The 25884-nt window shown below is 55.1% G+C and overlaps 1 protein-coding gene across 4 annotated transcripts in view; it reads left to right on the top strand.

Moving 5' to 3' along the window:
• DPP6 (dipeptidyl peptidase like 6) overlaps positions 1–25884 on the top strand; it is a 928521-nt gene that overhangs the window by 896509 nt on the left and 6128 nt on the right. For all 4 annotated transcript variants that reach the window (XM_003792026.3, XM_012806527.2, XM_012806530.2 and 1 more), the window contains 5 exons: positions 8004–8102; positions 12457–12526; positions 16740–16934; positions 22662–22716; positions 25184–25295. In XM_003792026.3, coding sequence (XP_003792074.1) covers positions 8004–8102; positions 12457–12526; positions 16740–16934; positions 22662–22716; positions 25184–25295 — 531 coding nt within the window. The remainder of the gene's footprint in view (positions 1–8003; positions 8103–12456; positions 12527–16739; positions 16935–22661; positions 22717–25183; positions 25296–25884) is intronic.

Raw genomic sequence — 25884 nt, 5'->3', positions numbered from 1 at the left:
ACAAAGTGTTTGACATGCTAGCGCTTCACGGACCAGCCTTCAGGCCTCCAGTAGATTCTGGGTCAGTTGATCCAAAGGGCAGCTGGCAGGCAGAGTTCCAGGAGCAGCACGTGGTCAGTGGGAAGCAGCCCTATCCTCAAGGCCCTTTACCTGCAGGCCCGGCGCTGCTGTGGTTCCCCATCCTCAGGGGTCTGCACACCCCTCACCCCACTTGCTTCTTCCAGCAGACGCTCCATCGTGAGCATCTCAGACAAACGTCTTCAGTTGGGGGCCACAGAAAGGCAGGGGTCTCAGAGCAGTGGTCAGGACTGGCTGCAGCCAGCACTTCTCAGGCCCTTGCCGTGGGCTGCTGCTGTTCTGAGCCCAGCTGCCTGCAAGGCAGGACCTGTTTCTACCCCCGTTTTCCGTTCAGAAAGCCGAGGCGGGGGCTCAGGTAACTATCTGCCAGCCAGAGGGTGAGCACCCAAGTGCACCTGCGACCCAAGCAGCCTCCACAGAGCCAGTTCTTACAAATACACGTGACCATCCAGCTCCACTCAGCTGCCTCACCATCGACGTCACAGGACAGCTCCAAGCCCCCAGCACTGCCCCTCTTGTACTCTGCAGACAGGAGTCTGGGGCACCCAGGCAGCTTTGCTCTCGGTTCACCCTCAGCACTTTCTCCACTTTCTCTGCCTCCCCGCACCCCACGCCCTCACAAGCCCACCTGGTGGGCGTGCACCATGGCGCCTTCCCCACTCTGAGGCTCCTCCTGTGTCCCAGGGAGGAGAAGCGCCTTGAGCCCCAACAGCGTAAGAATCTGTGCGGAAGCAGAGGGGGGTGCGTGGAGCCCAGGGTACAACTTCCTGTGGAAAGCAGCCGCCTCAGTTCTGTGGACAGGGAGGGCTAGGCCCTTGAATTTCACACTCACACTGGCCTCTGAGTCCGGCGGCGGTGGCACCCCCAGCCAGCGTCTCTCCTGTGGCTCTTGTGATTGTTGCAGCATTTCCAGCCACGTCGGCACACCTTGGGCTTTGCATGCAGCTCCAGGCCCTCCTGTAACGGCCCTGCAAGTTTAACAGCTCACCAAGATTACACAGCAAAGTTCAGGGACGGGACTGTGAGTCCTGACCGGGAGCGGGACTCAAGTCCTGGCTTCTCTGACCCCAAAGCAGGTGCTCTTGAATCCTGCTAGAGGTGAGGGGCGGCCACCCCCGGCCCCCGGACCACCTGTGCTTGCGTCACTGACACCCAGCTAATGTGCTCACAGCAGTATCCACTGTGACCACTGAGCAGATGGCCAAAAATCAGCCTTGGTTTGGGTCAGCCCTGGTGAGGCAGTGCCAGGTTCCACGTGGGCATTTGTGCCTCACGCCACCTGTGAACAGGACGTCCCCAGGTGAGGAGGGCCCTTCTGACCCTCCCTGGGGAGTGAGCAGCAAACCTGGGGCCCTGTGCCTGCAGCCTGGTGGGGCAAAGCAGGGACAGGAGGGCAAGGAGCACCTGAGATCTGGCTTCTGTCACAGGACACCCACAAGGACAGGAGTCTGGGACGCTGAGTGTCGGCTGTCAGGGCAGGCCCTGGAGCTCAGGGCCCTGACTCCATAGTATTATCTTACTCCAGCCCTGCTGTGAAATTTGAAATTACTGTTTCAGAATTCTTTGTCCTTTCTCCTCCTCTCCCCCCATGACCCCAAAGCCACCCTGGGAATATTTGACTTTTTCCTTTTTAGAAAATCTTATCTGCAAACAGAGCCTGCGGGTGTGCACAGATGTGACTCTGAATTATTTAAAAGCTGTTTCCTTAAGAATGTAATTACAGTTGTGATCAACACACACTCATGCGGTGTCCGGGTATTCAAATGACTCAGGCATCCGGATGGAAAACCAACAAAATCAGAGTAAGTGTACTCCGGTTTTAACGTAAGCAGAACGGGCAGCGCGGCCAGCATTGCCGGTCCGGGGGGCCGGTCAGCATGAGGCTGGCATCTGCCCCGGCTCTCACTGGTTCCGGACAGATGCGCGGCCATGGAGCTCCAGGGCAGCCCTCCCTCTCAGGCAGTGCCCTGCCCAAGGCAAGTTCTTGAACTTGGGTCACTGGTCAGCCCAGCTCCTGCTCCTGTTTAGGCTTGAAGAAGAAGGTATCCATCCCTCCCGCTCTCCACACCTGGGTTTACATGAACAAGCAAAACCAGCTCCCACTGCCTTGTGGCATCAGGTATTCTGTGAAATCACACCGGATGCAGTGGGATTGTGCCGCTGCCCTCCCCACCTTGCTCCTGGGGAGCCAAACTGCACCACGCACAGATATGTGGGGCACACCACCTGAGCGGAGTGACCAAAGCCCCGCTGTCACCCCAAGGAGCGTGGCCACTGTTCCATAGGTCCCAGGGATGACACCATCAGATTTCCCCCTCTGGAGGTGTATGGTCACTACCTGCAGGGTGAGGCGAGAGGGTCCCACACCACAGGCAGTGGAGCTGCTGGGCGTGAGGAAGGGTCCCCACTAGCACTAGGCAGTGAGGGCTCTTCTCTGAAGACGCGTAGGGAGGACAGGAGGAACTCGGCCAAGGGGCTTCAGAGCTGCCGCCTGCCGCTCTGCAGTCCAGGGCAAGCGTGGCATTCGCTGACTTTGGCAAAGCCCAGACAGAGGGGCTGGGCACCCCTGGTGGGGTCTCTGTGGGTGCAGTGGCAGCAGCTCACCAGCCCATTTGTGTCTGGAGAAGGTCCCCCCATTTGGTGAAGCAGCTTTGTGGAGCCCTGATGCCCAAAAGAGAGGCCTGGCCAGCAAGCAGCCTGCCCAGTCGCAGCCATGGGGCCAGCACCTGAGACCAGGCTTCCCAGCAAACACAAATGGTTTTCAGACATGGAGGTGAAAGCCAACTCTCACCCTGGCGTTCCAAAAACAGCCCTGGTGCCTAATTAAAGCATGTTTCAAAGTGCACCAGACAAACGTATGCCCAAGTCCCACAGTTTTCTAACATTGTAAGGAGCAATTCGGGAGCCAAATACGCAGAGTCTTATTTTAAAGTGGTGTTTGTGCTGTGAGCCCTCACCGAGGTATGTCCCATCAGGGACAAACTAGGCCAGGAGTCCTTAATTAGCTTTGCTCCTGAATCTCCAAAAGAATTTTGAAAAGTCAGGTAACCCCACACACATGTGCAAGGTGTCACCTAAAGTTTTTCCTCATCAAAGAGTGTCACAGGATAAATTCTCAGCATACTTAGAACACTTTCACTGTAAAATAAAATCATTGCATAATCCTATGTTGTCTAAACACCACAGCAATTTGGAATCTGCTGTCTATGCCAACATTTCTTCAGATCATTCCTCCAGGACTCAGGCCTTTGTCACACAAGCCCAGAAATCCTTCAGAGATGGGTTTATTTTCTTTAATTTCTTGTGACCATGTGACCATGAGACCATAATTATTACTTGTTTTCCTCTGGATTGATTATTATTAAAATGACTGCTTACCGCATTGAACCACCATAGCATATTACAGATTTTGATGATAATAGACATAAAAAGTGACAGATTTGGGGGCATATGTGTCCTAGTGAGATGGGAGTGGGTCTTTCTAACTAGTCCTTGAATGAATGGGTGGCTCTCACTGATCCCAGAATAAGACCATGATGTCGGAAGGTGCGTGCCCCTGTGTCTGTCCTTCTTTTGCTAGTGGCTTCCCTGTGCTTCCTCAGAAAATCCAGACATATGAGTAAATAAACGGAGACTTGGAGCTGTGTCACAGCAAGGCCACTTAATTTGAACACTTTCTGAGCCATATGCCAAAAATTGCAGCCCATTTATCATCTGTCATTAGGGTTCTTTTTACCAGTCTACCAACTTTGAGCCCAGTTAGACTCCTCTTCAGTTTTGCTAAAATTAAAGGACTACACGCTGAGGGCTGGGAACTGGCTCTCTGGAGCCCACCCCGTGTCTGTGCATCTGTGGGACATTTTCTGGCCCCCAGGTGCATACACGGGCAGCCTCCCTGGAAGGTGGCATGAGGGCCAGTTTGCAGACGGCCCAGCACCCTTGGTGGCGAGCTGGAACATGGCTAAGGCCAAGTGGAGGGCAGGCCAAGTGCCTGGTGTCTGCAGGTACATTCCCCCTCTACCAAGGGGACGCTAGAGGCGGATTGGAGGCTTCACAGCCACTGGCACGGCTCTTGGTGCCGCACAGGGCACCTGCCCCAGCCACCAAGCCTCCCTAGCTGGGAGCAGTTAATCTGGGTGGAGACGCACGCATGTGTGCATTCCACACACAGCCCATGGCTTCTCTTGTAGAGACATGAGAAAGGGGCAGGCTGGCCCTCTCCTGCTTAGGGCAGCCGCCTATTGTTTTCTGTTAAAATCTGGTCACCAGTTTTACAAAATTTAGCCCACTGTTGGTTCCAACAATACCCTGAAACAACTGGGCCACTTGGAAGCACGTCTCAGAACAGCTCCTAGGCTGCCCATGGGCACAGCGAGGGAGGCGGCCTCGTGAGCGGGCGTTTGTCTCTGCGGTCTGACCGTGTCCAGATCTGATAATAGCTAATTCCACCAAATATTAGAGGGGCTCACATTTAATTAAGGAGTGGCCGTTTGTATGCTCCAGGCTGGAGGTCCCCACCGCCCTGAAGTCAAAAGAAGAGCCCTCCCGGGGTTACGCCGATCTTTTCTTATTTCTCTGCTGAGCTCCCTGTCTCTTTGAATGCAATTATGGGAACAAATAAAATGGCTTAACCCAAGTCCCCTGTGAGACCGTCCGCTCTCTGCTGATAAAACCAGTTATGTGGGCAATCATTAAATGAGAAATCTAATATTTAACTAAATTTAATAGTCTGCGGCTCTGGTGCTTTCCCGTGTAGGGTGGGATTTCAACAGAGGAGAGTTATTCAAATGCTGCCCCATCACCCGTGAGCAATGAGAACACCTCGGGTTCTCTGAGTGGAGGTCTGAGATCTGTGACAGGAGGTCGGTGGCAGTTCTGTGTCCCCTCTTCCTCTCGGGGAGCTTAACTCTGTGGCAGGGAAACAGTGCTGGTCCCTGAGCTTGAAACTTGTCCTTGGTAATCACTGTTAGAGACTCACAGTGATGCTAGAAATATCAAATTCAACTACTGACATGAGGAGAAAAGAGCCCGGTGCACCTGTGAGAGGCCTGTCCCAATTCTCTTTCATTTTGTGGAGTTTCGTAGTCCAGATCGGGCCTTCCCTGGCCAACCTCCCCAGCTGAAGCCTTCTGGGGCCCCAGTGGCAGACGCCAACGCCCCAGCAAGCTGGCGGTGGTTCTGCCTGGTGAGGGCATCTTCCCCCCGGTCTGCACAAGTTTCCATTTCCACGGTTTGACCCTCATTCACACACCCCACATCTTCACTGGTCCCCAGGGCTGATCGTGGAGATGGACAGAGCGTGAAGATCACAGGCTGTCCAGGCTCATGGCTGAGGCTTCAGGATGACCTCGGAGACCGTGCTCTGGCCCCCGTAAGCTCAGCTTTGGGTAACGCGATGCACAGCCTCCTTCACAGTGTAGACTGAATCCACTTATGTTCGTCGTTAGTCTTTGAAGCATCAGAAACGTCAGTTGATTTTAGAAGCGTCTGGTTGGTTTTGTGATGTGAGGAGCAGTGGGTGATAGTCAGGCCTGAATTTCTTCAGCTCTCGTCACTCGAAATCTGAACCCCAGGGATCTTTGAGAGCCTCTGGGGCTTCCTATGATACCCCCAGAAGGACCTCTCAGTGCTACTGAGTTTCCTCAAGATCTTTTTGGGGCTGAGGCAAAAGAGCCAGGTGGGAACATAAAGAAAGACTTGGGCCAAAATGTAGACTTGGTCACTATCTAAAGACGCTTAGTTGCCGGGTGTGAACTGGATTCCACATAGCTCTACTCAGGTGACTGTAAAATGGTGCGTTTCATCCCCAGAATGTTGGGGGGGGGGGATGAAGCCAGGAAAATGACCAGAACCCTCACATTTGGTGTTAAGTGCATGCAGAGAGCTTGACAGGGTGGGCAGGGCTTCTCTTTGAGGAGGTGACACTCGACGTGATGGAGAAGGGGCCAGTGAGGAAGATTTCAGATATGGAGGAGCAAATGCAAAGGCCCTGGGGCACCAAGGAACTTGGGAAAGGCTGTAGTGCTCCCTGCAGTGCTCTCTGCTGGTCTTCCCACCCTACATATGTGGCCAGAACACGAAGGTCAGTAGTTACCATCTCATAAACCAGCTCCTCTCAGCCCTGTGCCTGTAGTGTCTGTGTGTTAAAGAGCTGAGAGCATTTGGACTCAGCAGAAGCCTGCTCTGCTATCTCAAGCCCCTTAAGGTGTGGCCTTGGGGTGAAGCAGAGAGGGCAGTGGGCGGGGGCTGTGCCTCTCCCAGCTCACATGCAGAATTCCTGGGCAGCGTGCACCATCCCTAGAGCCAAAATTGGGTGTCTCAGAGTTGGGATCAGGTCTCACTGCACTTCCCTGGGATTTAACCACTACACATGACCCCACAGACACAGCTATACAAGGGAATCTTTTGCAGTATTAGTCCAACTTCAGATTCTACCCATGTGAAAAAAAAATAGTTTTTCCATTTCTTCCCTTACTTTCCATCAAAGCTAAAAATTTAAATATGGAAATTGTAATTTGTAAATCATTTTTGGGTTTCTGGTTTTGTTTTGTATTTTTATCAAGGCAGAGTCTCACTCTGTCACCCTGGGTAGAGTGCTGTGGCTTCATAGCTCACAGCAACATGAAACTCTCAGGCTCAAGCAATCCTCTTGCCTCAGCTTCCTGCGTAGCTGGGACTACAGGCGCCTGGCACAATACCTGGCTAGTTTTTCTATTTTTATTAGAGATGAGATCTTGCTCTTGCTCAGGCTGGTCTTGAACTCCTGAACTCAGGAAATCCACCCACCTGGGCTTCCCAGAGTGCTGGGATTACAGGCATGAGCCCCTGCACCTGGCCATCATTTTCATTTTGTCTATTTGCTGGGAACTGCCACAGACCTCCTACTCTCTGCAGAAGCTGCCAGACGACTCAATGGCAGTCCTTAGGACCCCCAGTAACACCAGGAGCTGGACGTTGTTCTGCAGATACAGCCCCCGGCTGCTCGTCCCCTTGCTAGGGCGATCATTCAGCCCCCCATTGTCGTGGGGAGCGCACACCTGCAGAGTAGCTTCTCCTCACAAGGGTTGTAAGGGGCTGGCTTGACCTCGATTGGGACACTGTTTGTGACGTTAGTTGTAGCTGTTGCAAAGTAATCTGGTGAGCCAAAGATAGAGTCCTCTGAAGATAAAATTTCCTTTCACGATGAGCCACAAATTGTCCCTACATGCGGGCTTAGCATGGGAAAGGAGGAAGGGAGTCGGAGGGGAGACGAGGTGGAATGGCCGGGTCAGTACACAGTGGGCTCAGGAGGGTCCCTTGCAGCTGCAGGACACAGTGAGCTGACTGGACCTCGCAGCCTGAGCAGTGAGGACCCAGCGCGTCTGGGCCACGGGTGCAGTGTCGGCCTCAGTCTCTCCAACACGGAACGGGAGGGGACAGTCCCACAAAGTGTGGCCTTGTGACTTTATTGTCAACAAATATAATTATCCAAAGACCACATAATCTTACATTTAATGTAACAGCTCTGAATCCGTTTTTCTGGGAAAATTTACTAAAGGCAACCCTCCGGTTTCCCCTGTCCTTCCTTCCCTTCTCATGTTATCACAGCCACAGGATTGGGGGATCCACTTGGCCTGAGAGATACACAGTGTTGATTTTCCTAAAACCGGCAGGTTTGAGATGAATCGTCCCCAAGCTCCTGTGCCTGTGAGAAATACCAGGGGGCACGAGTGTCTCAGGAGGAAGGGGCCACCTCATATGGTGAGGAGGAGGAAGCCAGCCCACATAACTGGAGCGATTTTGAGATCTGTACAAAGAAACGGAAAAGATCACTACCAGGACTACTGTGGAAATTCCTGCTCTGATGCGTGGGGAGACCCGTGGCTGTGTAAGTGTTCAGCAAGTAATCACTGAATCTCAATGCATCATGTTTTTCTTCCTTTCAGAAATTTTTGACCTAGAAACAAATGAACATGTGCAGAAGGCCATAAATGACCGGCAGATGCCAATAATAGAATACGGGAAGATCGAGATTGATGATTACAGTAAGTGCTACTGACACCCCTTTACCCAGAGAAGGCAGATTCCCACTCCAAGGCAGCCGGTCACCATGGCTGGCTGCAGGGCACGACAGGACCCCAGCACTAAGCGGCCCAGCCCACGAGGGCCCCAGCACCACATAGCCCCAGAATCACACAGCCCCAGCACCATGTGGGCCCAGCATCACGTGGCCCCAGCACCACACGGGCCCCAGAATTACACAGCCTCAGTACCACACAGGCCCCAGAATTACACAGCCCAGCACCACACAGGCCCCAGCACCACATGGCCCCAGCACCACACAGGCCCCAGAATTACACAGCCCAGCACCACACAGGCCCCAGCACCACATGGCCCCAGCACCACACAGGCCCCAGAATTACACAGCCTAGCACCACACAGGCCCCAGCACCACGTGGCCCCAGCACCACACGGGCCCCAGAATCACACAGCCCCAGCACCACACGGGCCCCAGAATCACACAGCCCCAGCACCACACGGGCTCCAGAATCACAAGCCCCAGCACCACACAGGCCCCAGAATCACACAACCCCAGCACCACACAGGCTCCAGAATCACACAGCCCCAGCACCACACAGGCCCCAAAATCACACAGCCCCACCACCACGTGGTCCCAGCACCACATGGGCCCCAGAATCACACAGCCCAGCACCATGTGGTCCCAGCACCACACAGGCCCCAGAACCACACAGCCCCACCACCACGTGGTCCCAGCACCACATGGGCCCCAGAATCACACAGCCCAGCACCACACAGCCCCAGCACCACACAGCCCCACCACCACGTGGTCCCAGCACCACATGGGCCCCAGAATCACACAGCCCAGCACCATGTGGCCCCAGAATCACACAGCCCATCACCACGTGGCCCCAGCATCACATGGGCCCCAGAATCACACAGCCCAGCACCACACAGCCCCAGCACCACACAGCCCCAGCACCACATGGCCCCAGCACCACGTGGCCCCAGCACCACACAGGCTCCAGAATCACACAGCCCAGCACCACGTGGTCCCAGCACCACACAGCCCCAAAATTACACAGCCCAGCACCACATGGCCCCAGCATCACACAGCCCCAAAATTACACAGCCCAGCACCACACAGGCAGTCTCCTTGCCTGCCGGCTCATCTGCTCTGAGCTTATTGCATTCAGAACCATGATACTCCAGTGACAAACCAAAAAGATAGGTTGCAGGATCTTCTCCTCTCTGACTAACCTTTCTCCTTTGCTGAGCGTGTCCCGACACCGTGCAGGGAAACCTCCTCCTTCTGGAACCCCCTTTCTGTGCCATGTGTCGCCCACACTGTCATCAGCTTCCCTCTGAACGTGGATTCTGGACTGATGCCGGGTCATGCTTACCCCAGAATTCACACGATGGGGGATTTGTGTGTGTGTTAGCCTAAGAAACATCTGTCACTCTGCTGTCTTTGCCTGTGTCCATCTTTCTCTTCAACTGTTCCACCATGTAGTAAGCTTTTCTAGGCACTGACTATGTGCCAGACACTGGGGGCACCAAAGCCCCAGCGGGGTGACTGGCCTTGGATGCCCATCTCAGGAGGGAGGGAGAGTCCCACTGCCTCAGCTCACCTCTGTGCAGGGCCCCCAAGTCAGCCAGGCAGTAGTTTCCTAACGCCCCACAGAAATTGACCCCCTAACACTCCAAATGTGAAATGGCCACAGCAGAGCTTGCTGCTCCCCCAGGACTCTCCCTAGAATATGTTCACACATGGCACCTCTTCACTTGTGTTGGTTGAAGATGCCTTTGAGTCCCCTGCTCAGACGCCACTTCCCTGTCATCTCTGGGGCTGTAAGTAGCTTTTGCCTCCTGTGGGAATGTCTGGTACTTTGTGCCGAAGAGGAAGAGAAGGCTGTGGGGCTCTGGGGAAAGTGTTGAGACTGAGAAGCAGAAGGAACACGGAGCCATAGGAGCTGCTCACCGTGTTTGCTAACCCTGCACCATCTCTGGGGGCCCTTTGCCTGCCCCTACCCTGCAGGAACGCAGTAGCTTGTCACCTGGGGCTGGGGCCCTGGAGGATTAGCCAGCTCCCCTGCGCTCAGCAGCTCAGAGAAGACACAGCTGCCCAACAAGCCCATGAGACAGAAACAGACTCCCCCACGCAGTGCACACGTGTAGCCGCCTCCTGCCTCGCAGAAGCAAACAGCCCTGGAGCTAGGCCAGAATGTGCCAAGGGGCCATGCCACGCTGTGATTGCATGGACTATGGGACTGGACTGGCTCCCTAGAGTCGCGTTAGGTTGGCAGAGAAGAGGAGAGAGAGTACAGTGAGCGGCCAGCTGAGGGGCTCAGCCCAGAATAACCGCAATTCACCCAGACATGTCAGGAGGGCTCCCTCGAGTCCCAGTCTTCAGGGAGCCTGGGCTGAACTCTGCTGAAGGACCCTCACCATCCACCCCATGCTCACTGTACCATCTCTGCAGCCGCACAGGCCCTCAAGGACAAATCCTGGCCCCACCCCTTGGCATCAGCAGTCACGCCCTGTCAGAATTTCTCCAGACATTGCTGGAGTACAGGTGGTTCCCTGTTCTCCTGTGGGGTGTCAGAAAAGTCGAGATGTGGCAAGATTTGAACCCCACCCCACACAAGCGCAGACCCCTTGGAGGCAGAGATGGTGAAGGAAATGAACATGGAGGGGGGAATTATACCAAGAAAACCATAAATAGAGCTGTGACAATCTGCTCCAGCCAAGAAATGTGTGGTCACCCTGCCCATCGTACCACCTCTCACAACATCCTCACTGCTCCTTCCTGGAGGCCAGGCCCCCAAAAGCAAGACCAGCAGATCCCTCCGAGCCCCCAGACTGGCTCTCCTGTTCCTTTCCTCCCACGTGCCCAGCTCGCAACCTGGCGTGAATGTCACCCCTCCTCTCTGCAGCCGAGACCCTCAGAAGCGAGTCGTGGTGGTCCTTCCCTCGCCACCCTTCTTCTCCGTACAGGCTGTCCTGAGAGGTGATGAGCACAACCTTTAATGCAGGGGCCAGTGTTGGAAGGACACCCCATTGGGGGGTCGCAGAAAATCTGAAAGACGTGGACCCCACCACCCTGGTGGTGTTTTCTTTTTTATTTTGGAGCGTTTTTTTTTTTTTTGAGACAGAGTCTCACTATGTCACTCTCAGTAGAGTGTCATGGCATCACAGCTCTCAGGAACCTCAGACTCTTGGGCTTAAGCGATTCTCTTGCCTCAGCCTCCAGAGTAGCTGCGGCCACAGGTGCCCCCACAACACCTGGCTATTTTTTGTTTGCAGTTGTCATTGTTGTTTAGCTGGCCTGGGGGCTTGGTTTGAGCCCCAGTCAGTGTATGTGGCTGGCGCCGAAACCACTGTGCTACAGGTGCCGAGCCTCCTGGTGGTATTTTATTTTTTTAATTTTCCCGCTACCAGAGGCTGAAGTTATTTTTTAGAAAACTAAGAAGTCTTCCCAAAGGGCTCCCCTGAAAGCCTGCAGCCAGTCAGAACCTGGTTTCCAAGGCCTGCCCGTGGGCCTTTCAGTGGCAGCTCACAGCCCAGACCATGTTTTATGGATATTCAAATGATGAAGTCAAGGCCCTCCTCGCTGCCAGTCCCTGGGACATTGATCCAATTTGCAAGCCATTAACATTCTGCTTGAGTCCCTCCTCAGAAGAGGGGTCAGAGCAGGCTCCCAGCAACTGCCCCAGCTGGGTGTGTCTGCGGAGTAATTGTACTAAAAAGCCACTAATTCCAATTTAATTGCGGTGCCTTTGGTAATCTTTGTTGTAACATCAGTAAATAAAATCTGAGACAGGCTGGAAGGTTTGTGGGGAGGGCAGGAGAAGCTGGGCCCATGCTGCATGAGACTTGGTGCCTACTCCCCCGTGGCCTCAGGTCCACCCCCAGTGCCCTGGTTGTGACTGCAGCACAGTCAGGCCTGTCGCGGGTCCCCACCTCTCTGTCCCTTCCCATCCAGTCCCCAGCTATGTCACAGACACTGTGAAGTCACTGTGCCTTGCAAGGGCCAGCCTGGCACCCTCAGGCTGCACTTCTTCCTGCCTGGAATTGTGCTGCCAGCAGGTGGCGGGCTCCAGGCAGTCCTGTTTTTCGATGCATTCCACGTGCAAGATGAAGTTTAGGCTTCAGACACTTTGTGCTGGTGGGATGACTTGCTCAAAGTCACGTAGCAAACTGGAGTCACTGCGGGGAAACTCTAGGCCAGCCTGAGTTTGTGGGCTTCCTCCCATGCCCCCCAGCTCCCTGCACCCCACAGTCACCGCCGGCACTCCTGAGGCTGCATGGGGATTACCCCATCCTCCCCTTAGGCCCTAGTTGCCCTCTAACTGGCTGCTATTTTTGGCCTCTCCCTAGACCTGCCCATGCAGATCCTGAAGCCAGCGACCTTCACAGACACAGCCCACTACCCTCTGCTCCTGGTGGTGTAAGTATCCGGCATCCTGCCTGCTTGCTCTGGGCTCAAAGACACCCGGGTGAATGGACATCAAACACTTAAAAAAGGACACGTAGGAGAAATGATATTGCTGCAGACTAAAAGCTTAAGACAATTTAGCCCTTTGGCAAATGTCAGGGTCTTTCCGTTACGCTTGGAGACCCCTGAGGTTACAGGAAAGCAGGTGGCCACAGCCCCTCCTAGTCTGGCCGAGGCAGGCTGCTACGGCAACCATGAGTCTCTGGGGGTCTGCAGGATGCTGACAAAGGGGTTCAGGGACAGTCATGAAAGCTGATCTAGTAGGTCAGAGGGCACCTGCATGCCGAGCCCGCTCGAGAGATCCAGGCCCCCCCACACCTCACGGTTACCTGAATGGAAGCCTGACCTGCATCCCCAGATCCTGCCTGAGCACCATTTCTTTGCCAATAAAGAATCATTTCTGCTCTTCCTCATGTGAATAGCAAGCCCCTGGTTCAGATTTGAGAGCAATTTTTCAGGTGCTTGTAAACACCTCTGAGAGCATCAAGTTGCTGGAAGCCTGGCAGTGTCCTCCACCAAGTTTCTCAAATGCCCCCTAGTAGCCCTGAACAAGGACAAGCGTCCAGGTGTGTGCACATGGGACACAGAGCATTTCAGAGGAAGACACCACCCAGACAGTACAACAAATGTCCTGTTTCCCTCCTGGGCTTTTCTTCAAGACCCAGGGGGCAGGAGGCTCTCCATCCTCCCCAGACATCCCTGAAAGGGGTCAGGCAGGACCAGAGGTCTGTAGAGAGTGTGTGAGGAACAGCAGAGGGGACCCCTGAGAAAAGCCACTCCACAAGAGAGCTCCCATAGCATCACTGGTCTAGCCCTGCTTCCTTCTTAAGGGCCTAGTCCCTAAGTAACAAAAGCCTTCTTTGTAAAGATGCCCTTAGGCATAGATTCCAATATCTGATTCCGCTTTGCAGTTAACCCAGTTACCTCCATATCTGGATGGGTTTAACAATTTTCCAGCGACCACACTCACAGTCACCTGCACACACAGGCTCACACACACATGCACAACTTCCCCTCCATGAACACACACCCCTGCACACACCCACAGGCTCACACACACATCCCCTCCATGTATACAAACACTCACGTTTGCACACACACGTTTTCCACCCTGCCCCCTTCTCTAGCTAATCCAGATTTTCACCACTTTCTAAGATGCTGACGGTTTCACAGCTTCTTTCCCCTGTACATGGGTTTTCTGTGCAAGCTTAAAAGAAATCTCAAAAAGCTTCTCAATTTACAGAGCAATTGGCTTTCCGTTCAGAGGTGAAAGTGGACACTTCAGGAGGGAGGTGGCTGGGCCCCACTGGGGTCAGGGTCAGGCAGGCCGTGTGGACTCACTGCTCTGCACCTGGTCAGCTCTGCATCTGGCCAGCTCTGCGCCTCATCAGCTCTGTACCTGGACAGCTCTGCACCTGGTCAGCTCTGCACCTCGTCAGCTTACGGGTCAGGCAGTCCATGTGGACTCACTGCTCTGCACCTGGTCAGCTCTGCACCTCATCAGCTCTGCACCTGGTCAACTCTGCCCTTGGTCAACTTACGGGTCAGGCAGGCCATGTGGATTCACTGCTCTGCACCTGCTCGGCTCTGTACCTGGCCAGCTCTGTACCTGGTCAGCTGTGCACCTGGTCAGCTTACGGGTCAGGCAGGCCATGTGGATTCACTGCTCTGCACCTGGTCAGCTCTGCACCTGGTCAGCTGTGCACCTGTTCAGCTTATGGGTCAGGAAGGCCATGTGGATTCACTGCTCTGCACCTGGTCAGCTCTGTACCTGGCCAGCTCTGTACCTGGTCAGCTGCGTACCTGGTCAGCTTATGGGTCAGGCAGGCCATGTGGATTCACTGCTCTGCACCTGGTCAGCTGCATACCTGGTCAGCTTACGGGTCAGGCAGGCCATGTGGATTCACTGCTCTGCACCTGGTCAGCTCTGTGCCATGTCAGCTCTGTACCTGGTCAGCTCTGCACCTGGACAGCTCTGTACCTGGTCAGCTCTGTACCTGGTCAGCTTACAGGTCAGGCAGGCCATGTGGATTCACTGCTCTGCACCTGGTCAGCTCTGTACCTGGTCAACTCTGCACCTGGTCAGCTTACGGGTCAGGCAGGCCATGTGGATTCACTGCTCTGCACCTGGTCAGCTCTGTACCTGGTCAGCTTACAGGTCAGGCAGGCCATGTGGATTCACTGCTCTGCACCTGGTCAGCTCTGTACCTGGTCAGCTCTGTACCTGGTCAGCTGCGTACCTGGTCAGCTTATGGGTCAGGCAGGCCATGTGGATTTACTGCTCTGCACCTGGTCAGCTCTGTACCTGGTCAACTCTGCACCTGGTCAGCTTATGGGACAGGCAGGTCATGTGGACTCACTGCTCTGCACTTGATCAGCTCTGTACCTGGTCAGCTTATGGGTCAGACAGGCCATGTGGATTCACTTCTCTGCACCTGGTCAGCTCTGTGCCTCATCAGCTCTGCCCCTGGTCAGCCCTGCACCTGGTCAGCTTACAGGTCAGGCAGGCCATGTGGATTCACTTCTCTGCACCTGGTCCGCTCTGCGCCTTGTCAGATCTGCTCCTGGTCAGCTCTGTACCTGGTCAGCTCTGCACCTGGTCAGCTCTGCACCTGGTCAGTTTATGGGTCAGGCAGGCCATGTGGATTCACTGCTCTGCACCTGGTCAGCTCTGTGCCATGTCAGCTCTGCACCTGGTCAGCTCTGCACCTAGTCAGCTCTGTGCCATATCAGCTCTGCACCTGGTCAGCTCTGCACCTGGTCAGCTCTGTGCCATGTCAGCTCTGCACCTGGTCAGCTCTGTGCCATGTCAGGTCTGCACCTGGTCAGCTCTGTACCTGGTCAGCTCTGCACCTGGTCAGCTCTGTACCTGGTCAGCTCTGCACCTGGTCAGCTCTACACCTGGTCAGCTATGCACCTGGTCAGCTCTCCACCTAGTCAGCTCTACACCTGGTCAGCTCTGCACCTGGTCAGCTTATGGGTCAGGCAGGCCATGTGGATTCACTGCTCTGCACCTGGTCTGCTCTGCACCTGGTCAGCTCTGCGCCTCGACAGCTTCCCTGCACGGCACATCCTTTTACTTGTTTGTTTCTTGCTATGTCTTCTACTGTGACGGTGAGAAGATTTGGGGAGCCCAGGACTCCAAAGGAAATATACCAGGAGACACTTGTTTCAAAAGAAAAGAATCAAAAACCCACACACACTTGTCATAGAACTACATCATGATGTGACCAGGCTCCTTTAACACAGAAGCCCCCACATGCATTACTCAGACATTGTCCCCCTGCCCTGCACCCCACATAGCCTTACCTGCACCCCACACCTGACTGTCTGTGTCCCACACTGCCCTGCATGGACCCCACACCTCCCTGCACTCCCTCAGACCTTGGCAGAAAGCCCTGGTGGCTGGAGGGCGGTCTGAGCTGTCATCTCCTTGGAGAAGAGGGTCTGCAGGTGGCCTCAGTGAATTCTCTCTGTTGCAATTACTAGGGGACAGGCTGGAGCAGGTGCTGGCTTTCTCCTCTGAAAGCTTCCCCTCTTCGTTCTTTTCCACCAAAAGGAAAAATAATTTAAAAATCTCTCAGGTGCCCGTAGTATGCTGGTAAACATTTAACAACCAGTCCCATGTCAAAAGCAGCTGTGTTTGTGGTCCTAGCCCATGCCTGTGATGTAAATGCTTCCCTGTGGGAAGCAGTGGGAGGAGGTGGGTTCTGCAGGCCCTGCCCAGGAGACGCCAGGGAGGCAGGGAAGCCACCCCTAATAGTAGGTGTGCAGTTTCTGCTAACTTAGCCCAAGGAAGATCATGTCTTCCAAGCAGAGGTGATGCTCAAGTGCCACCATATTGTCACCTGCGTGGTAGGGGCTGAGAGGCACACTGTGTCTGGGACTAGGAAGGGCAGCAGCAGTCTGCCACAGAGGGTGGCACCTCCCAGGTGGCTGGGAGGATTTTATTGTTTCCCTCACCAAATAAGTGTCCTCTGATGGCTGCTGTGAGGGGCAGCGTGTTGGGGGCGGCGGGTGGCCTAGGGTCTTTGAGCCCTTGTGGTCCTCCTCTCCCTCCTTGCCCACAGGCGTGGATGATCCCTGACACAGTCCTAGGCAGTAGCACTGGGCGTGGAGGCAGGGTGAAGAACCAGAACGCTGAGGCCCAGGCTCTCTTCTTCAGGGATGGTGCCCCGGGGAGCCAGAGCGTGGACGAGAGGTTCAAGGTGAGCTGGGAGACGGTGATGGTGAGCAGCCACGGCGCCGTGGTGGTCAAGTGCGATGGCCGGGGCAGCGGCTTCCAGGGAACCAAGCTCCTGCACGAAGTGAGGCGGCGGCTGGGCTCGCTGGAGGAGAAGGACCAGACAGAGGCAGTGCGGTAAGTGCGGGTGTGGGGCAGGCACAAGGCTCTCTGTCCCTGCTTGCAACTTTCAGGTAACTTGCTCACACTTGAAACCTCGTGGGCAACGCCAAAGTGTGTTTCCAGGCAATATTTTCTCTCAGATGTTCATATGAGTGGAATATTTCTTGAATCAGTGAACACAGCAACTGTGAGCGGAGTGAGCTAGGCTGCATTGTGCCGGGTGCTGACCTGGGCCAGTGCTCACAGGGGTACGGGAGAGCAGGTGGCGAGGAAGGCTGGGCTGAGAGAAGAAGTGTGAGTGGGTGTGAGTTTGTGCAGGGTGTCCCCCATTACTGAGAAGAAGCGCCATGCTCATGCAGGAGATCAGAAATGCCCTCTCTGCCCTGAATAAACTGGCCCCATCCCTTCACATCTCCCTGTCCTGGTCAGCAGGACCATCCAGGCACTACCAGGAACAGAAAGTTATTAATGCCCAGGGGCAGATGCTCAAAATTATGTTTTGAATTTTATTGTTGCACTGGAAATAAAAAACAAAGCCCTCAAGAGCCAGTGCTGGGCTGCAGCTGGCCTCAGCCTTACTTTGTAGAAAGAAATGTAGTTTCCATAGTCTCAGGGCACAGAGGACGGCAGAGCCCACCCCTCCTTCACCCTGAGACATGTCACAGACTCGGGCCCCTGGAAGGATGAGAAGGGCAAGAACGGACCGGGTTCCCATGGTGACGATGGCCGTCCTCGTCCTTGCTGTGAACAGGGTGTGGGAGGCCGGGCATGGGCCTGCCCAGGTAGAATGCAGAACCCACAGGGACTCCTCTGGCTGCTGCAGGACCCCGCGAGGGCTTGCCTCCTCTCCGCTTCCTGTCATGCCAGTGTACTTTGCAGATTTAAAATATTTTACATTACTGACTTTTTCATAACATTTTTCTCTTGTTTTTAAAAAGGTTGAGGTCACATGGTGTGTGCTCAGTATGTGATTTTAAAAGGATGTAACCGTGAGTGAGTGGCTGGCTGGATGGATAGATGGATGGACGGACGGACGGCCTCCTCTGCTCCTCTAGGGAGCTGTAAGCCCCTGGCAGGGACAGAGTGACACCATCAGCCCTGTGTGTGTTGCAGAAGACATGGGGAGAAACTCTGAAGACTCAGTCAGGGAAGGTGTGTCTGTAGCTGCCTCTGCTTGACATCAACACCACCACACACGTAATCGCAAATGTGCATAAAAATAAAGGACTGTGTTGGCTCTGAAAGTCCCCAGGGCTGGGACCTCAGGGTTGATAGATCCAGACAGCAACAATGTCCCAAAGACTCAGCCTCCCCGCCTGTCTGTCCAGCCAGCCACAGTGGCCTTACCCCAAGCTGACTGTCCCTTTGCTCACCCTATGGCTGTCATCACACCTGGCTCTATGCTTTTTGTTCATGTCCAACAGGTTGGGGCGGGAACCACTTTCAGAAACTTCCAGAAAGGAAGGGAAGAGTCTCCCTGGAAGCAGACAGCAAGCCTGTCCTCTGTCTTCCTGGCTCTGCCCTGCCCAGTCCAGAGCCGGGAACCCAGGACGCCCCCTCCCCACTGGCAAGAGAAGTACAGGGTCACCCTGAAACTGAAGGGTCCACCTGAGCCTGGTGTGTGTGGGGTCAGCCACACAGGACACGGGTGTTAAGTAAACACTTGGGTTAAGTTTAGAAGGAGATCAGACAGGTGGCTGCTAGCTACAGGGGACCCCTGGAGGAGGAAGATGGTCCCAACGGGCTATGCAGTGGGCTGGGCCTCCACGAGGGGCTGTATGAGGCTCTTCTCACCTCCTGTTCATGTGTCTGTGGCTTTTTCCTGCCCTGTCCTGCTCTGTCCTGACCCCACCTGGTCCTTGTCCTCCCAGAGGTCCAAGGCCTCCCACCTTCAGCGCCCAGTTGGAAGGTCACGGCATCCTTCAGGCTCACCTGTGGCACGTGGCTGAGTCCAGTGTCTCCCTCAGAGCACAGGAACAAGGGAAAAGCTATTTCACACAAAACGTCAGTTTCTAAAAATAAAGAATCGGCCCAGCCATCTGTTCAAAACCAAGGCAGGGCCTGTTCAGAGAGGCAGTCAATATGTCAAGGCTTGTGCCCCCGGGGCTCACAGGAGCCGGAGTGTGTGAGCACTGGCAGAGCCTGGAGCCATCACGAGGGTGCGGCCTTTCGTAGGAAGCCGAGACCCAGTGTTGCAAGCACAGAAAATGGCTCAAGTCTTCTTTAAGAGCTGGGTCTGTGTTTTCATCCAGCCCCATTTTATCTGAAGTTTGGGGATCACAAGGCCAGGTATCACTCTAAGCACCCAGAGCTCTCAGCACCTTCCAGGGGCTTCCTCTGTCCCAAATCCTCCTGGGAGCCCTTCTCCCACCGGCTAAGCTGAGCCAAGTCCCCTTGAAGGGCAGGCAGCCGTGTAAACCCTCCCACAGGGCGGGACCACACCAGCACCTGGAGCACACCCTGCATAAGCTCACACTCCACAGGGTCTCAGGGAGAAGGTGGCCTTGGGTCCAGACCCAAAGGGTGAATTCAGACTTGCCAGATGGAAAGTCAGAGATGCCATTTCATGAGAAAATATGGTGAACGAAGGTCTAGGGACAGACATAGCCCATGTGGGGTCCACTGAGAAGCACAGAATGAAGGGGACAGGGAGGGGCAGAGGGAGTGAAGAGGAGGAAGAGCCAGGGAGGAAAAGAGGCCAGTGGGGGGATCGGGGATCAGGGAGAGGGAGAGGTGAAGGGAGGGGGGGGAGACTATGTAGGGGCAGAGGTGAGTAGAGGGGGGACCAGAGAGAAAGGGGAGTCTCTGTAGAGAGGGGAATACCAGGGAGAGGAGGGGTGAAGGCAGAAAGGGGAGGACCAGGACCGGGGAGGGGCAGGGGTGAGTGAAGGGGAGGAAGGACTGGGTTGGAGCAGGGATGAGGTGAGAGCCAGGAGGACCGTGCAGGGCTGGGGTGGGGGCAGAGGAGGATGGGATCCATGTGAGACACTTTCCACGTCACCTCAAGTTTCCTGCCATCCTGTAGGCAGCAGAGGACCGGGAGATGCCCCCAGAAGCCAGGGGCTGACAAGGTCAACCTCCTCTCTCAGAACCCAAATTCTGGTGGCGCTGCAGCAGTCCCAGCAAAAAATGTTCAAACCCTAATATGAGGCGAGATGAACAAAGTGCACGTTTACAAAGGCGTGGGCAGAGGCAGGAGCCTGGAGGGCTTCAAAGGTGTGGGCAGGGGCAGGAGCCTGGAGGGCTGCTGTGGTGTAGGCAGGAGCTGAGGAGGGAGCCCTTGTGGGCAGGGCAGGAGCCAGGGCCAGGCTGGGGCCTCCCTCCCTCTGGGCTCCCACTGGCTCCCAGGGGCCCTGCCCAGCTGAGACCCGACAGCCAAGGAGCCGCTGGCTGCTCGTGCAGCCATGCCCGGGAGGCACAGACACACCAAGAATGACCCAAGGGGAGCAGGAAGAGCCAGCTCTTGTGCACCAAGGAAGAGGAGGGTGAAATGGAGAGCAGAGGCCTGAGCAAGTGCCCGCACGCTGGACTTCCCCAGAGGTGGGGCTACTCGTGCATTTATTACAAAGTTCTCAGATCACGCAGCTCATCTAGCAACTTGGCCAGCATGGGGACACAGACCTGGTCAGCCCCATGTCACTGTTTAGCAGGATGGCAGCGGCTGGCTGGCAGTAGGCACTTGTGTCTGGAGGGTGGAGACTGGAGTGGCAAAGGAGCCGGTTCTGAGGCAGAGCCCACGAGACCTGGTGGGAGGAGACATTGACCACATGCAGGCTTCCACCTGGGCGGCTGGGGGGAACAGTGATCTCTATGCCCACCCCTGCCAGCAGAACACACTTGGAGATCCCATCTCTCTCCCTGGCTCTCCATTTCTCGCTGAGCCTTCCAGCTGTGGGCTCCTCCCGTCCCAGGGTGCCAGAAACAGCAGTGTTGTCCCAGGACACCTGTGTCAGCTTGGGTCCCCGCGAGGTGGATGCCAAGATGGAATTAGGCATGCAGAGGGAGGGTGTCTGTGCAGCTAGTGAGAGGGACAGTGGGGGGATCTGCCCCTGCCGGAAGGACCGCAGTGGGGTCTGACTCCAGCAGGAGGGACAGCCGTGGAAGGAGAGCTTGTGTCGAGCCCAAAGGCCGGCGTGCCTGCTGGAGGCTCCTGTGTCAGGTGGATGTGGCCAGGCCCACCGCTGCCTGGGCAGGGAGAGCTCAGCACAGCAGGGATGCCACCGTGGGGCAGCCAACCGCAGCCCTGCCACAGGTTCTCATGGAGGGAAAGACAGCACTGCAGCACCCATGCTGTCATTCCACAGCAGACTCCTGTGCCCCCACATGCCATGCTCACGCGTGGCCCTGTTGGCCCCTGCAGTCTTTGTGGCCTCCCTTCCCCAGGGTTCTCCCCTGTCCCAGCCCAGCCCAGGACTCTGTGCCTCTTCTTCCTGGCTGCATCTCCACTGCTCATCAGTGGCTGTCTGGGGACAGTTAACAATGTTACCATGCTATCCCATGTGTCCTCCTGCCTCCCCCACAGAGAGCACACACCTCAGGGGCTGAGCATAGTGTCTCTCCAAGGCCTTGCTCTGGCCCCTCTGCAGCCCCAGCACAGCACGGGCTGAACTTGGTGCTGAAGAAGGATGGTGCCCTCCACGGTACTCCTAGGCGCTGCTCTCCTCAGACCATCGCCCGTAACAAAAAGCGCCCCAGGGTTTGAGCAGGTGAAATCTACTCTCCTTGACCCTGGGGTTCCACTGCCCATTAGGAGCAGACAGGAATCAAAATTTCAGATTTTGGAACAGAGCCCAGGACTTCCATTGTGCTCCCAGCCAAGTTTCTTAGTGTGCACGCCCCTCCATATCCCAGGCCCGTGGGCATCATTTGAAGCCTTCTGGGCCATTCTTTAATGCCTGTGCCATGTTTTTAAAAAGCAAAAGTATTAGTTCTCCAGCAGCAGAAGACCAAAGCTGTGCTATGGCAGGCCCTGTCCCCTCTGTAAGCTGCAGGGAGGACCCTTCACATCTCTTCCCTGTCTCATGTTTGCCGGCTGTTTTTGGTGTTCTGGGCTTGTGGACAGATCACCCCAATGCCCCGTGTCCACTCGGCATCTTTCTGTGTCTCGCTCTTCTCTCATAAGGACCCAGTCATGTTGGATTAGGGCACCTGTATTCCGGGATGACCTTGTCTGACCTTAGCAAGCGACACCTGCAGGGGTCCCTGTTTCCACACGCGTCACATTCTCAGGTGTTAGGCTGAGGACTAGGCAGATCTCACTTGCAGGGACACAATCTGAACGTAACGGCAGGTTCCCTTGCCCGTCCCTGCCTCCCCCACCCATCGCTCCCCAGAGGCCACCACCCTGGACCCATTGGCTATTTTGTCCAGGACTTTCTTCCATATTCTCCAGCTTGGTTGTCGTTTCTCTGCTTTCTCAGCGCTCACCTCCCTTGTAGCAGGTGTATCAAGTGCTGAGCTAGAGCAGCAGGCGGGGGCCTGGGATCCCTGAAGCTAAGTGCCATGTGCCCAGAGCTTCTGTGGAGTTACTGCCAGGGTGCTGTAAGAGTTCACCTGAACATACATTCACAGCAACTTTTTCTAAATAAATAAAAGCAGAGAACAATTATTAGAATTCCAAGATTGCTTTGTATTTGAAAGGGGGGGTTTGCACTTGAAATGCTTGGAAAAATTGCTCTGGTCCCCAGGGGGACAGAACACTACCTGCCACGCACTGAACCCCTCTCCTCTCTGGCCATGCAGGACCATGCTGAAGGAGCAGTACATTGACAGGACCCGCGTGGCCGTCTTCGGGAAGGTGAGTCCCTGCTGCCTCCTCTCTGAACACCCCTGTGTCAGGAGCCTGCCACTGCATCATCCCCAGACCTGTCCTGATTTACAGGAACATCCCTGGTCGGGTGGTGCATAGGTAGTTATATTGGAGGTGGGGGATTCATTGAGGGTACAAAGAATTAGGTTATGCTGATTGTATTTGTTAGATAGTCTCTCTTGTAATTCTGTGCTGCTTCCAAGAGGTGTACCATACACTGTGCCCCCAACCTTCCCTCTCCTCCACTCCCCCCATTCCCATCACAGGTGGTTATTTTTATAAGAGTAAGGAGCCAGCTGTTTGGTGATTCCAGTAATGGGAGATAAATTTCCTCTCAAGTTCTCCAGTGGACAATGCTGTGGTTTCCCAGGAGAACCAACTTGCTCCTGTTTGACCAGCTCATTTATCAAAGTTTCTTTGTACATTGTCTAGAAAGAAAGAAGGGAGGAGCCAGGTCCTTGTTGGAGAGCTCTGTCAGGATCCCAATCGCCTTTCTCCCAAAGCTGCAGGGGGGCTGGGCTGTGGCCAATACTTTTCCAGCCTCCACTCTGCCTAAGTCACATGGATGCCAATCCTGAGAGTGTGGGCTCCTTCTGTGCCTTAGCACAGCTGCACCCACTCGGGTCCCCTACGGACTTGCTAGGGTGTAGGATGACTGGGCAGCGGACAGAGTCTCCACGAGAGTTGGCTCAGCAGCACAGGCAGCAAGGGTGCTGCAGAAAGGGGCCTGTGTGCCCCTTAGAGCACAGCCCACACACCTCCTTCTCTGAGACCCTCCAGAAGGGGTGGCCAGGCATCCTGCTATTGTCTCTGTGCCACGACTCTGCCCTACTAGATCCTCATGCCCCTGTCAAGTAGTGTGAGGTGTGCTTTGTTTTGTGACCTCGCTTTAGATGGAGTGTCATAGGCCGTGTAATTTTGTTGCTCCAGGATCAGTACCTAGTGGCCGTCCCCGTACCCCACACTTCCTCTTCTCATCCCCTAAGTAGACCAGGGGGTCACAGAGCCCCGCACACAGCCCATCTGCCGCCATGAGAGTCTTGGGCAAAGAGGACACCTGCACTGCGTCCTGGCCCTCCGGTGTCACAGTCACATGCATGTTCACACACGTACACACAGTCACACGCATGCTCACACACGCACACAGTCACACATGTACACAGTCACATGCATGCTCACACACGCACAGTCACACATGTACACATAGTCACACGCATGCTCACACATGCAGTCACACATGTACATACAGTCACATGCATGCTCACACATGCACACAGTCACACATGTACATACAGTCACATGCATGCTCACACACGCACACACAGTGACATGCTCACACACATACATAGTCACATGCATGCTCACATATGTCCCACAGTCACATGCTCACACACGTAAACACAGTCATACACATGCTCACACATGCACACACAGTCACACTCTCACACATGTACACACAGTCATACACATGCTCACACACGTACACACAGACACATGCTCACACACTTACACACAGTGACACGCATGCTCACACATGTTCACACAAATGCTCACACACACACAGTCACACGCTCACACACACACAGTGACACACATGCTCACACACACACAGTCACATGCTCACACACGGGCACACAGTGACACGCATGCTCACACATGTACACACAAATGCTCACACATGCACAGTCACACGCTCACACACGGACACTCACACACGGACACACAGTGATACGCATGCTCACACATGTACACACAAATGCTCACACATGCACACACAGTCACACACTCACACACACAGTGACACACATGCTCACACACACACAGTCACACGCTCACACACGGACACACAGTGACACACATGCTCACACATGTACATACAAATGCTCACACACATTTCCACATGTACACACACAGTGTCTCTCCCACACACACAAGAATGAAGTCCCTGTGCTGGGTCCTGGTTCCCTGTGGGACATCTCCTTGGGAGTCCGCAGCATCCCTGAGCCCAGCTCTGCAGGCGCTGAGGCCGCTGCAGGTGGGGCATTGCTTCCTCGGGGTGGCTCCCTGCAAGTGGCTCAGGGCAGTGTAGGGACTGAGGGCCTTATGCCAGCACAGGATGCACGGGACAGGGCAGAGCCACCAGGCACACCACGCCTCGGCACTGACCACCACCCTCCCTGTAGTCAAGCCAGCAGCAGGAAGTGCAGTGGAACAACCCAACCCTCACGCACATGGCGCAGTCCACAGCTGTAGTTCCAAGTGGCTGTCACATCACATCTTCACACCAGACAGGGAAGCCCAGGGAGGGGGTGCACTGGGAGGACATCGCTCTCAGCTCTTGCTACCAGCCTTACACAACTTGTAAAATGAAAATCAAAACAAAAACACTCTGTGAAGATGGGGGTTCAGTCACCAGCATCCTGTGCCAAGGTTGCCCTTGCTCTGTCTCTCCTAGGATTACGGCGGCTACCTGAGCACCTGCATTTTGCCCGCCAAGACAGAGAACCAGGGGCCAACCTTCACCTGTGGTGCTGCCCTCTCCCCAGTAACAGACTTCAAGCTGTATGGTAAGAGGCCATGGCCCCCTTCCCCTGCTGCAGCCAGCCCCGTGCCCCCAACCTCAGGTGCGCTGGGTCATAATAAGCCAACCCACTGGCATGGCCATAGCACCTGCCAGGAAGAACCTGGAAAATGGGAGTGAGAGGGAGGGTCTCAATCGTGTGTTTCTAATGAAGGGGTTCTATCCCAATGCCTAGAAGTCACATCCCAGCACACAGGACCCGGAGTTAAACACAGAACCTGGCTACAGCTTGCCAAGGGGATATGAGGCAGGCCTTGTGTGCTGGGATGCAGCTGCCAAGGCCAGAGGACCGACCACGCTTCCTCCTTGTCGGCAGGGGCTGAGTGAGGCTGGGTGGCTGAGGGAGAACTCCCCTTAGAGGGTAAATCAGCAGGACTAATAGCTCAGCTCTGCCCACCTTCCTCCCAGCCACACAAACAGCACCCGGCCAGTACCTGTCCTGGGAGGGCAGGGAACAACACCTCAGCTGGACATAGATGGGCTGTACTGCCAGCATTTGGGGGTCCCAGGCCCCCTGCATTATCCTCCTTCTTATCACCCACTCCCATCCTCACCCACTCCACGATGTGAGCCCA

Source organism: Otolemur garnettii, unplaced genomic scaffold (assembly GCF_000181295.1).
Source record: "Otolemur garnettii isolate 467f Iridium unplaced genomic scaffold, OtoGar3 scaffold00053, whole genome shotgun sequence".
Classification (NCBI taxonomy): domain Eukaryota; kingdom Metazoa; phylum Chordata; class Mammalia; order Primates; family Galagidae; genus Otolemur; species Otolemur garnettii.
This window is presented reverse-complemented; position numbering and strand designations above follow the sequence as displayed.